This window comes from Mesoplodon densirostris, chromosome 7, assembly GCF_025265405.1.
Source record: "Mesoplodon densirostris isolate mMesDen1 chromosome 7, mMesDen1 primary haplotype, whole genome shotgun sequence".
NCBI classification, from domain to species: domain Eukaryota; kingdom Metazoa; phylum Chordata; class Mammalia; order Artiodactyla; family Ziphiidae; genus Mesoplodon; species Mesoplodon densirostris.
This window is the reverse complement of record NC_082667.1, coordinates 15,244,511-15,256,963: the sequence shown is the minus strand read 5'-3', so window position 1 is coordinate 15,256,963 and position 12,453 is coordinate 15,244,511. Positions and strand designations below refer to the sequence as shown.

At 40.2% G+C, this 12,453-nt stretch overlaps 1 protein-coding gene across 13 annotated transcripts in view; it reads right to left on the bottom strand.

Moving 5' to 3' along the window:
- PHF21A (PHD finger protein 21A) overlaps positions 1-12,453 on the bottom strand; it is a 198,418-nt gene that overhangs the window by 35,230 nt on the left and 150,735 nt on the right. For all 13 annotated transcript variants that reach the window (XM_060103787.1, XM_060103780.1, XM_060103779.1 and 10 more), the window contains one exon: positions 8,459-8,752. In XM_060103787.1, coding sequence (XP_059959770.1) covers positions 8,459-8,752 — 294 coding nt within the window. The remainder of the gene's footprint in view (positions 1-8,458; positions 8,753-12,453) is intronic.

The following is a 12,453-nucleotide window of genomic DNA, read 5'->3' as shown; positions in this document are numbered from 1 at the left end:
AAATCTAAACGCTTATAACCTAAATAACCTATATTTACAGCTTAAGGAACTAGAAAAGAAGAACTAAACACAGAGCTAGCAGAAGGCAGGAAATAATAAAAATGAGAGCGGAGATAAATGAATTGGAGAATAGAAAAACAACAGAATTAATGAAACCAAAAGTTGATTCTTTGAAAAGATCAACAAAATTGACAAACCTTTAATGAGACAGAATAAGGAAAAAAGAGAGAAGACACAAATAACGAAAATCAGAAATAAAAGTGGGGACATTACTACCAATCTTATAGAAATAAAAAGGATTATAAGAGAATACACTGAACAGCTGTACACCAACAGGTTGCCAAGGGGGACGGAATTGGGGAAGGGATGGAGTGAGAGACTGGGGTTAGCAGATGTAAGCTTTTATATATAGAATGGATAAACAACAAGGTCCTACTGTATAGCACAGAGAACTATATTCAATATCCTATGATAAACCATAATGGAAAAGAATATAAAAAGGAATGTATATACATGTATAACTGAAGCACTTTGCTGTACAGCAGTAATTAACACAATACTGTAAGTCAACGATACTTCAATTAAAAAAATAATCAGATAACATAGATGAAATGGATAAATTCTTATAAACATACAAATTACCAAACTGACTCAAGAAGAAACAGAAAATGTCAACAGACCTATAACAACTAAAGAGACTGAAACAGTAATCAAAATGCTCTCAAGGGCTTCCCTGGTGGCACAGTGGTTGAGAGTTCGCCTGCCGATGCAGGGGACACAGGTTCGTGCCCTGGTCCGGGAAGATCCCACATGCCGCGGAGCAGCTAGGCCCGTGAGCCATGGCCGCTGAGCCTGCGCGTCCGGAGCCTGTGCTCCGCAACGGGAGAGGCCACAACAGTGAGAGGCCCGCATACCACAAAAAAAAAATCCTCTCAAAAAACAAAAGTTCAGGACCAGACAGCTTCTCTGGTGAATTCTACCAAACAGTTAAAGAATTAACACCAATCCTTCTCAAACTTTTCCAAAAAATAGAAGAGCAGAAAACACTTTCTAACTCATTCTATGAGGCCAGCACTATCCTGATACCAAAGCCAGACAAAGACACCACAATAACAGAAAATTACAGACCAGTATCTGTCATGAATATAGATGCAGAAGTCCTCAGTAAAATACTAGCAAACTGAATCCAACAGCATATTAAAAGGATGATACACAATGACAATGTGGAACTTATCCTAGGAATGGAAGATATTTTTTTAAAAAATCAATGTAATATACCATGTTAATAAATGAAGGCAAAGAAAAACGATATGATCATCTCAGTTAATGCAGAAAAAGCATTTGTGAAAATCCAACACCCATTCATGATACAAACACTCAGAAAACTAGGAACAGAAGGGAACTTCCTCAACTTTATAAAGGGCATTTATGTGAAAGTATAGCTAGCATCATACTCAATGGTGAAATACTGAAAGCTTTCCCTCTGAGATCAGGAACAAGAGACCTATGCCCACTTTCATCACTGCTATTCAACATTATAGTGGAAATTCTAGCCAGAGCAATTAGGCAAGAAAAAGAAATATAAGGCATCCAAATTAGAAAGGAACACATAAAACTATCTCTTTTTGCAGAGGACATGATCTTATATATACATAAAATCCTAAAGAGTCCACAAAACAACTACTATAGCTAATAAATGAACTCAGGAAAATTGTGAGGTACAAGATCAACACAAAAACCAGCTGTATTTCTAATACATGGTAATTCATAATAGCAATGAACAATCAATCCCAATAGGAAATTAAGAAAACAACTCAATTTACAATATCATCCAAAAGAATAAAATACCTAGGAATAGGGACTTCCCTGGTGGTGCAGTGGTTAAGAATCCACCTGCCAATGCAGGAGACATGGATTCAAGCCCTGGTCCAGGAAGATCCCACATGCCACAGAGCAACTAAGCCCGTGCGCCACAACTGCTGAGCCTGTGATCTAGAGCCTGTGAGCCACAACTACTGAACCCATGTGCCACAACTACTGAAGCCCGCATGACTAGAGCCCGTGCTCTGCAACAAGAGAAGCCACTGCAATGAGAAGCCCGCGCACCGCAACGAAGAGTAGCCCCCACTCGCCACAACTAGAGAAAGCCTACACGCAGCAATGAAGACTCAATGCAGCCAAAAATAAACAAATAAAAAATAAATAAATTTATTTAAAAAAAACAAAAACAAAAAGAAAACCTAGGAGTAAATTTAACCAAGGAGGTGAAAGACTTGTACACTGAAAAGTATAAAACACTGCTGAAGAAATAAAGAAAACCTAAGTAAATAGAAAGACATCATGTTCAAGGACTGGAAGACAGAATATTGTTCAGATGGCAATACTATGCAAAGCAATCTACAGATTCAATACAATTCCTATCAAAATTCCAACAGCCCCTTACCCCACCCTTTTTTTGCAGAAAGACTGGAAAAGCCAATTCTCAAGTTCATGTAGAGCTGCAAGGGTCCCTGAATAGCCAAAACAATATTGAAAAAGAAAAAAGTTGGAGGATTCATAGTTCCTGATGTCAAAACTTACTACAAAACTATAGCAGTTAAGACAGTGTGGTTGGTACTGGCATAAGGACAGATATATAGACCAACAGAATAGGACTGAGAGTCCAGAAATAAACCCATACATCCATGGCCAATAGATTTTCAATAATGACGCAATGATCATTCAAATGGGGACAGAATAGTTTCTTCAACAAATAGTGCTGGGAGAACTGGATATCCACCTGCAAAAGAATAAAGTTGGACCCTTGTTTCACCCTATATACAGAAATTAAGTAAAAATGGATTACTGACCTAAATATAAGAGCTAAAACCATACAACTCTTAGAAGAAAAATTAGGGATACATCTTCATGACCTTAGATGTGACGATGGATTCTTAGCTATGACACCAAAAGCACAAGCAACAAAAGAAAAAATTTAAAAACTTTTGTGCATCAAAGGACATTAGAAAGTGAAAAGACAACCTATATATTGAGAGAAAATGTTTTCAAGTTACATATCTGATAAGGATCCAGTATCCAGATTATATAAAGAACTCTTACAACTCAACAACAAAAACATGAACAACCCAGTTTAAAGACTGGCAAAAGGGCTTCCCTGGTGGCTCAGTGGTTGAGAGTCCGCCTGCTGATGCAGGGGACACGGGTTCGTGCCCCAGTCTGGGAAGATTCCACACGCCGCGGAGCGGCTGGGCCCGTGAGCCATGGCTGCTGGGCCTGCACGTCCGGAGCCTGTGCTCTGCAACGGGAGAGGCCACAACAGTGAAAGGCTTGCATACCGCAAAAAAAAAAAAAAAAAAAAAAAAAAAAACTGGCAAAGAACTCAGAGATTTCTCCAAAGAAAATTTACATATGGCCAACGAGCACGTGAAAAGATGCTCAACAACGTTAATTATTAGGGAAATGCAAACCAAAATCACAATGTGATATCACTTCACACCCACTAGGATGGCTATAATTTTTTTAAAAAGGAAAATAGTAAGTGTTGGTAAGGAGGTGGACAAAATGGAACACTCATACCATGCTGGTGGGAATGTAAAGTGATTCAGTTGCTGTGGAAAACAGTTTGGCAGTTCCTCAAAAAGTTAAACATAGAATTACCATATGATCCAGCAATTCCACTTGTAGGTATATACCCCAAAGAATGGGAAATAAGTGCTCAAACAAATACTAGTGCATTAATAGTCACAGCAACACTATTCCCAATAGCCAAAAGGTGAAAATAATCCAAATCTATCAATGGATGAATGGATAAACAAATTGTGGTATACACATACAAATGGAATACTATTAGACTATTAATAAGGAATGGAGTACTAATACATGTTACAATATGGATAAATTTTAAAACATTATGCTAAGTAAAGAAACCAGATACAAAAGGTCACATGCTGTATGAGTCCATCTATATGAAATACCCAGAATAGGTAAATTTATAGAGACAGAAAGCAGATTGGTGATTGCTAGAGGCAGGGGAGGAGCAAATGAGCAGTAACTACTTAATGAGTACTGAGTTTCATTTTGGGGTAATAAAAATGTTTTGGAACTAGACAGAGGTGGTAGCTGCCCAACATTGTGAAAGTACTAAATGCCACTGAGTTGTTCACTTTAACATGGTTAATTTGATGTGATGAGAATTTCACCTCAATTAAAAAAACAATTAGGTTGGGAGACAAACAAAAAAGATTAAGCTAAAAGTATGGTCACTATCAGAGATTATAAACCACTATCCAGAGGTGAAGCTGTCCGGCAGGTGTTATTTTTTGCCTACATGGTGTTTAAACAGTTACTGATATATATATATATATATTTTTGTTTGTTTGTTTGTTTGTTTGTTTTTAATCTCAAAAGTATATCTTGAAATCTCACAAAATATCTGGATTTCTGGCTTTTCTTGAAAAAGTTTTCATATGATAAAAACTGGCTATTGTCAAAAAGTTGCTGCCTCCTTGAGATGGAGTATGTTACTTTGCACTTTACCACAGTCTCTTCTACCTTCTGTTATCTTTTGACACCAAGGCCAACTTGTCGATTTTGTCATGCTTGTCTTACTAGTTCAAAGAAATGAAGAGTGGGATATCTCTTGTACTCATGTTCCCATTGAAAGTGAAAAAAAAATCTACTTGTTTACTCCCAGTCTGTTTTACTCATTTATTGATATATTTCCTACTTTGCATCTGTACGAATTTGCAAATCCTGTTCTTTTTTGGTTTTACAAAGATAAAACCCAAAAACTCTGGATAGAACTAAATTAGCCATTTATATCCCTGAATTACAAAATTCATCTTTTAAGGCTGGGCTGCATGAATAATGAAAGTTAGGCGCTTGAAAAATTTTCAAATGTACAAATCGTTTCATCAATCAAGGTTAAAAAAATTTGGATTGAGGGCAAAGAGTTACCACCTCAAGTTTCCTTAAAGGGAAGACTGGAATTTGAGGCTAATACATTGGATAATACTCTCAACTTGGAAGTACTCTTTTTTTTAGAGGACACTGTGTAGGTTCCTATACAAAATATAGATGGAAGTAGGGGAATGGGTGGCAATCTGACAAATTTTCCCATAGAACCTAGGATTTTTTTCAGTAGCCTAGCCTTAGGGACATACATAGATGTATTTGTTGCAGGGAATGGGGTGGGGTGACGTGGATAATAAATGAATATAATCCCTCAGAACTAAATGCATCAGACACAGTCTAACGGACTTTAAGCTCTTTACATCATTCTGCCATCCACAGGTGTTTCGCCCCATTTCACAGACTGCTGGAGAGGAAAAAGACATAACAGGAGGCAGTGTGGGTGTGCCACGATATAAGTCTGTCTGGCTTTATCTGCCTTTCTGCTTAAGTATGTCTCTAGCCTCAAAGCTCTTTAAACTCTACCACTCAGTTTCTCACAGCCACAATGTAATGTGGCTTCTGATAAGGGATAAGACAGGTTCTCTTATCTAGGGTGGATAAGGAAGTTGGGGATGCCTGATGGGGGGAAGGAGAAGTGAGACCACTGTTGTTACAGCTGACGCTGCCTCTCCCTTTCCTATGCCTACGTGAAACTACACGACCTGCCACGCTTCCTCCCCTGGAGGCAGAGCCACAGTGCCTGCCCCAGACCAAGCTCTGTGAGGGTACAGGTTTTGACCTCCCAACCCTTGTGTTAGCACATGCCGCATGGCAGCTGGCACAGAATCAACATTTTTTTATTAAGTGACTGTTATCACCCTAAACAAAAGAGTAGCAAGCAGAAAGGAACCCATCTAGCCTGGCCACAGAGAGAATGTTGGACACAGGTTTTGATAACTCTATGAGTAGGCTGTAAGTGGTACTTCCATGGCTACATAATGCTCATCTATGGGATCTCTTAACAGCTATAAATGAGATACTGGAAATGAAACATGGGGGAAAAAAAGGATAGTAGAAAGATCTGAAGTAAGAGAATTCTGAGAATGGAGTCTAAAGAGAATCCTTGCTGACTGAGCTTGATAACCTGTAAGACTGCTGTGCCAGGTGGCCTGCTAAACTAAAACAGCAATGACTACATTCCTCTATTAGATCAACAAGAAGAAAGACCATGGAATTCACTGCTAGAAAATATTTTTTTTTGATTTTTAAGAATTCATGGGTACCTTTTAATGATATTTTTATAATTAAAATGAAAAGCTCTATCAATATGTAAGGCTGAGATATGAAAAGACATTCAAGATCTAATAAGAAAAAAAAGCAAGTTACAAAGTAATATATAGTTTGATTTTGTCTTTTCCTTTAAAAAGAAAATATGTGGAGGAGTATAATCTAAACTGCTAACAGTAACTTTGGAGGGTAAAATTATGGGAGAAATTTACTCTCTTCAATGATTATGAGGGGATACATTTCTACAATATATATTTCTGTAACGTTTGAGCTTTCCTTTACAGTGAACAGGTATCATCTTTGTAAGCAGAAAAAATAAGAAACGTAAAAGTGAAATGAAACTGAAGATTCTTGTCTCCTAAAAATATCTTTATCAAAAAAGAGGTCAAAGATAAATAATATTTAATAATTTAAAGTAACGTTTCGAGGGACTTCCCGGGTGGCGCAGTGGTTAAGAATCTGCCTGCCAATGCATGGGACACGGGTTCGAGCCCTGGTCGGCAAAGATCCCACATGCCGTGGAGCAACTAAGCCCGTGCACCACAACTACTGAGCCTGAGCTCTAGAGCCCGCAAGCCACAGCTACTGAGCCTGCGTGCCACAACTACTGAAGCTTGCGCACCTAGAGCCCGTGCTCCACAACAAGAGAAGCCACCACAATGAGAAGCCTGCACATCACAGCGAAGAGTAGCTTCTGCTCTCCACAACTAGAGAAAGCCCACGAGCTGCAACAAAGACCCAACGCAGCCAAAATTAACTAAATAAATAAATTTAAATAAATAAGTAAATAAATAAAATAATGTTTCAAAACCACATTCTTTACAACTCTCATGCTCCTCAGAGGTCGTCCTTTGAGAGCCAGCACGGGACACGATGGCAGCTGGTCTACAAACATGCCCCCACCCAAACTCCTAAGCCTGGGCATCTTATTTTCATTACTTTAACACTGAAGTTCTGCTGAGAATAAATTTGAAAACTCCTGATCTAAAATACATGTAAGTAATTTATCTCTAAATGTTCCTCAAAGTATTTTCTGGGGTGTGAGTAGCCTCCCCAGGAATAGAGATGTGTTCTTGCTGGTATTTCCTGATACAAGATTTTGGTACCCAGGTTCTTAGTGCCAGATCGGCTGCATTTATGAGCTGCCTGGGCAGAAAGCTGGTATTCCATGCATAAGGCTCCTCTGCTCAAGGCGGCCAAGGCAGCAGGAAGCCTTCTCATTCCCCACCACCTGGCCAGCCTCTCTGAATCATGGTCAGCCATCCAGAAGCAGAAGATTCAGGATCATCAGAGACTATTTTCAGATGAATGAGAACTCAAGCCTGAGCAATAAGAAAGAGAGCAATGACTTTCTCACTGTTGTGGCCTCTCCCGTTGCGGAGCACAGGCTCTGGACGCACAGACTCAGCGGCCATGGCTCACAGGCCCAGCCGCTCCGCGGCACGTGGGATCTTCCTGGACCGGGGCACGAACCTGTGTCCCCTGCATCGGCAGATGGACTCTCAACCACTGCGCCACCAGGGAAGCCCGGGCAATGACTTTTTAAATCAACTTTCTTGGAAGAGCTTTTCTTTCCAAAATTCTTCTTTCTTGTCACTGGTCTTTCTTTAAATAGAATATGGTGACTGCCTATAAATCCTTTTTCTTGGTTTTAGAAATCTTTCTGTCATAGAACCCTTAAGTATTTTTGGAGGTTACCTGTATTTCTATAGACTTGTGTTTTTAGGAGAAAATCTGATTTTAGAAATATAAATGAAAGGCTTCAATATCTGAGCTAAAATGTCTGTATCCTCTAGAGTTAAAAGAATGAATTTTAGAAATCTTAATTTTTTCATTGGCTCCTCATTGTCTGTAATAACCAGGGAAAATCTTTGAAATGAAATCCTTTTCCTTGTTTTGTTTATTCTTCCTAACTTTCATAGTGATATCCTCATCTGGATTCTTACTGGGCCGAAATGAATATAGCATTTTCTGTTTACTACCTTATCTGTGCTTCCTGACTGAGGGCAGCAGAACCCATCTGTGAATTTCTGCTTCAGAACCAGCAGGGGGAGCTCATTTACACAGGAATCAAAATTCATCTATAAGGGGATGGTGGGTAAAGCAACCCAACTTTCAGTAAGAACAGCTCTTTTGCACTGTGGATAAATTATCACATGATAAGTAACAGACAATGGTGCTAACATAAAGAGCTGCTGAGAAGATAAAGACCCCTTACAGACTGACCAGCCTCAATGGCAAAGCTACTGCCCAAAGCAGGTGCATACTCTGCCTGTACCTGTTTTTCAAGGCTCGGCTTGCTAAGCTGTACAGTTTGAGGTCCAGCGAGTCTGGTGCCTGGAGTAGCTATCACAATGCTGGTGAGCTGGGCCATGGGGAACGTTTTGGCTATGGTTGCAGTCTGCCCATTGACGACACGGACGGGGTGGATGGAATTCTGGGAGGTAGGGAGGGTTGTGGGAGTGAACTTGGTCAGCATGACAGGCCTCTGGATAAGTTGAGGAGCTGCAAGCATGGGAGGAGGTGCTGGGGCAATAGGAATGTTATTCTGGGCCACAGGCTTAGGTCGAACCTATGGAGAAAGAAAGAATAATTATTGCATTACTTAAACTTCTCAAGTCCTATAAATCTCAGACATTGCCAGATCCTCTACACTATATATGTGAGTGAAATGGTATTCAGTACAAATATTAATATCCATTTTAGTATTATCAATTCTATAGATCTCAGCATATATAATATTACAAAGATGCATCAGCTCTTAAGAGGATCCAAATGTTACCCTAGAATGTAGTTTTTCTGATTCCAAACCGTAGCTCCCTCTCCTATACCATGCCGCCTCTTCAGGCTGAGGTCAAATGCCTAATCCAGAGACTGGTCCCACCCAGAACTTGTGCCCAGTATGGTAATAATGCTGCCAATGCCCTTAATTCACGTTCTAAATTTCTTCATATCCACAGCTCAGTTCACTCCCATCTCTGGCCCTCTAACTCCCTGTTCTTGGCCGCTCCTTCTCTAAGTCTCCTTTGTGGCTTCCTCTACCTCTGCCCAATCCAAAATATAAATATTTCTCAGGGTTTTGTCCTGGTACCCCTTTTCTTCCCAATGTCCTCACTCCTCCTGGGAACTCTCACTGCGTCCTACAGCTTCAGTTGCTATCTATATACTAAAGACTTCCACACTTGTGTCTCAGGACCAGACAGTTCCTTAACTTCAGAGTCATTTATTCAACTCCCTGTTATACATCTCTGCTTGGAAATTTCACAAGAAGTTCAAAATCAGCATGTCCAAAACTCATCAACTTCTTCTTCCAATCTTTTCTTCTTCCTATAATCATTCCCTCAGTAAATGCCCCTTTCTTACTAAAGAAACTTCAGAATCATTCCTAATGCTCCCTACTCTGCCTCTACTTCCTAAATCCTTCTCAAATATGTCTACTTTCTATCCTCACTACCACTACTCTAGCTGTGTTTGTTTTACGGAAACAGTGGCAGAAAACTGTGATTAAAAATGGGATCAGCCTTGCCTGGGTTCAAATTCTGGTTCTACCACTTACTAGCTAGCTGTGTAACCTAAGATAACACACCTAATCTCTCTAAGAGTATTTTTCAAACTTTCTAAACTGTGACCTGTGGGCAAAATCCTTTCTCCTTATGCATAAGGATTTCACCTTCAGTTAACTCTCTAGCTGTACACCCCTGGAAACCTGATAAGGGAAGAATGTCAACTATGTTAGCAGGCAACCCTGCTTATGGTACAAATGACCTCTTGCTGCTAAATCAAATCTAACATTTCCATTACTTGCAAAAAGCAGAGATGGAAATACGTTATTAAAAATCAACGTTTTTAAGTTGTTAAAAAAAAAAAAAAAAAGACGATGAGACACCCTGCTTTGGGCTTCCTGAAATGGGGTGACTCTAGTAACTGTGCCTGTCCACTGCGGGGACCTTGAAAGCCATGCCTATGGAATTGTTATAAGATGTATTAGGCTCCTGTAAGGCATAAGATTTCTGTGCTAGGGTGGCTCTCCCACTGACCTGATAAAGATCTCACTTCCCTGTACCTGAGCAGTCCCTGGATAGCCGTAGAGACTATTATATGGACTGCTATAGGGATTCCTACTGAAGAAGCCGTCTTGCTGGCAAGCTCTGGTTTCTGTCCTGTATCATTCCAAGTAGACTGGTGCCAAGTGTGGCCTTTGATAGTCTTGTGAGTCTGAATATTTAGCTGCATCTAAGACAACCCTAGAGTGTGTGCTGCGGATACACAACAGGAAATATGTTTCACGCTGTAACCAATACGCGTACATAGATATTTATCTATACCTCTATAACATAAAAACTTCATGAAACAATACTTATGTGCTACATACTCTAACATTTCCTATTGTTTTGTTCATTTTACTTAAAAACTCTGGTTACAATCCACTAAATTGATTTCACAGCCTACTAATGGGTCATGCCCCACCGTTTGAAAAACAAAGACTAAGCCTTAGATTCTTACCTGAATACCTACTTTCACAGAGTTGTTGTGAGGATTAAAATAGATAACCCATGTACAGTGCCTAGTGCAGTAAAGTGGCACATAGCAAGATTCTCTAAATATTAGTTACTGTTATTGCTGACAATGTCCTATTTTTCCTGCCACATTCTTGACAATCTCCAATCTATTCTCCACACAGTGGTAAGAGGGAATTTTCTAAAACAAAAATCTGGTCATGTCAAATACCTGTTTGAAAGTAATTTAATGGATCCTCACCGTTCCTAGGTAAGGCCCTAATTCCTATATAGCCTACAAGGTTCCAAAGGCTTTGGCCTATGGCCTTCTCCAGCCTCACCTTACTCTAGCCTGAGTCAGCCACATGGCCCACTGTGCTCAGCCACACCAAATTTCCTTTGGTTCCTTAAGCCTACATGTCTCTCTGCATTGAGGACTTGCATATAGGCTCTTCTCTCTGCCTGGGACATTTTTCTTCTTCCCCCAAAACTTTCTCAAGCTAACTTCACTAGGATTTTAGGTCTAAGATGGAGTGTCAACTCTTCAAGGAAACTGTCTGTAATATTCTAAGAATGAGTTGGCTGTCCTTCCCATGTATTCTCAGACTACCCTGTACTTCCCATAATGGACACAGTAATTGCCTGTACATGTGTCTGAAGCTCTATGAGGCTGAGAACTATGTTGAAAACTTCATATCCATAGTTCTTAGTGCTCTTTTGATACCTAAGGTATTCATTAAGAATTTATCTGATAGATGATTGAAATAATCTTATGTTAGCATTGCCCATCCCCTCCCCAGAAGCAATTCAGAAATCACTTATGGCCACTGACCACACACATCCTTTCCCTTCTCTCTTTGCCTGAAAGCTGAGGCTTCAGACAGGAACACCCAATCTTTCTACCAGGCAAGTCAACTCCTCTCAAGGTCCAGACTGGGACAGTCATGACATTCTGCCATAAGAATGGTGAGTTCAGCCAATTGCTGGGAGAATACTCTCATGAGAATATGGGTAGAGTTGCTTGGGTGCAGGTAGAAAGTTCCCTGTGTAGCTTCCTAGTCTGAATCTTTATCATCAAGACTCTGTGTTTAAGAAGGATGCTCTACGTCATCACTTTCCAGAGTAGAACCAGACGCTTCCTACCAGTTCCTGTCACTACTGTCTCCTTCCCTACTCTCCCCGGCACACAGCCGGTGGGGTGGGAGGTTGTGGGAAAGAAGGGGTAACTGCGTTCCTTCCCCACTGGCAGGCAGTTCTGGCTAAATTCTTCCAGTAAGTCAACGTTGTAAGGTTTAAAATGGCACTATCTTAATTATTTTAAAGTTAGGAAAATTTCCCTTTCCCTACATCCTTCTGCTACGGCCTTTCATCATTGCTAAGAAACCCTGATGACAAAACAAGCTTCTTCTCACACGGATATAGAGAACCAAGGGGGGAAAGGGTGGGGGTGGGATGAACGGGGAGATTGAGATTGACATACACACACTACTATATATAAAACAGATAACTAATAAGAACCTACTGTATAGCATAGGGAACTCAATGCTCTGTGGTGACCTAAATGGGAAGGAAATTCAAAAAGGAGGTGATATATGTATATAGCTGTATAAAGCTGATTCACTTGGCTGTACAGCAGAAACTAACACAATACTGTAAAGCAACTATGCTCCAACGGAAAAAAAAAAAAAAGCTTCTTCTGTGGGACTTCCCTGGTGGTCCAGTGGTCTCCGAGCTTCCACTGCAGCGGGCACGGGTTCAATCCCTACTCAGGGAACTA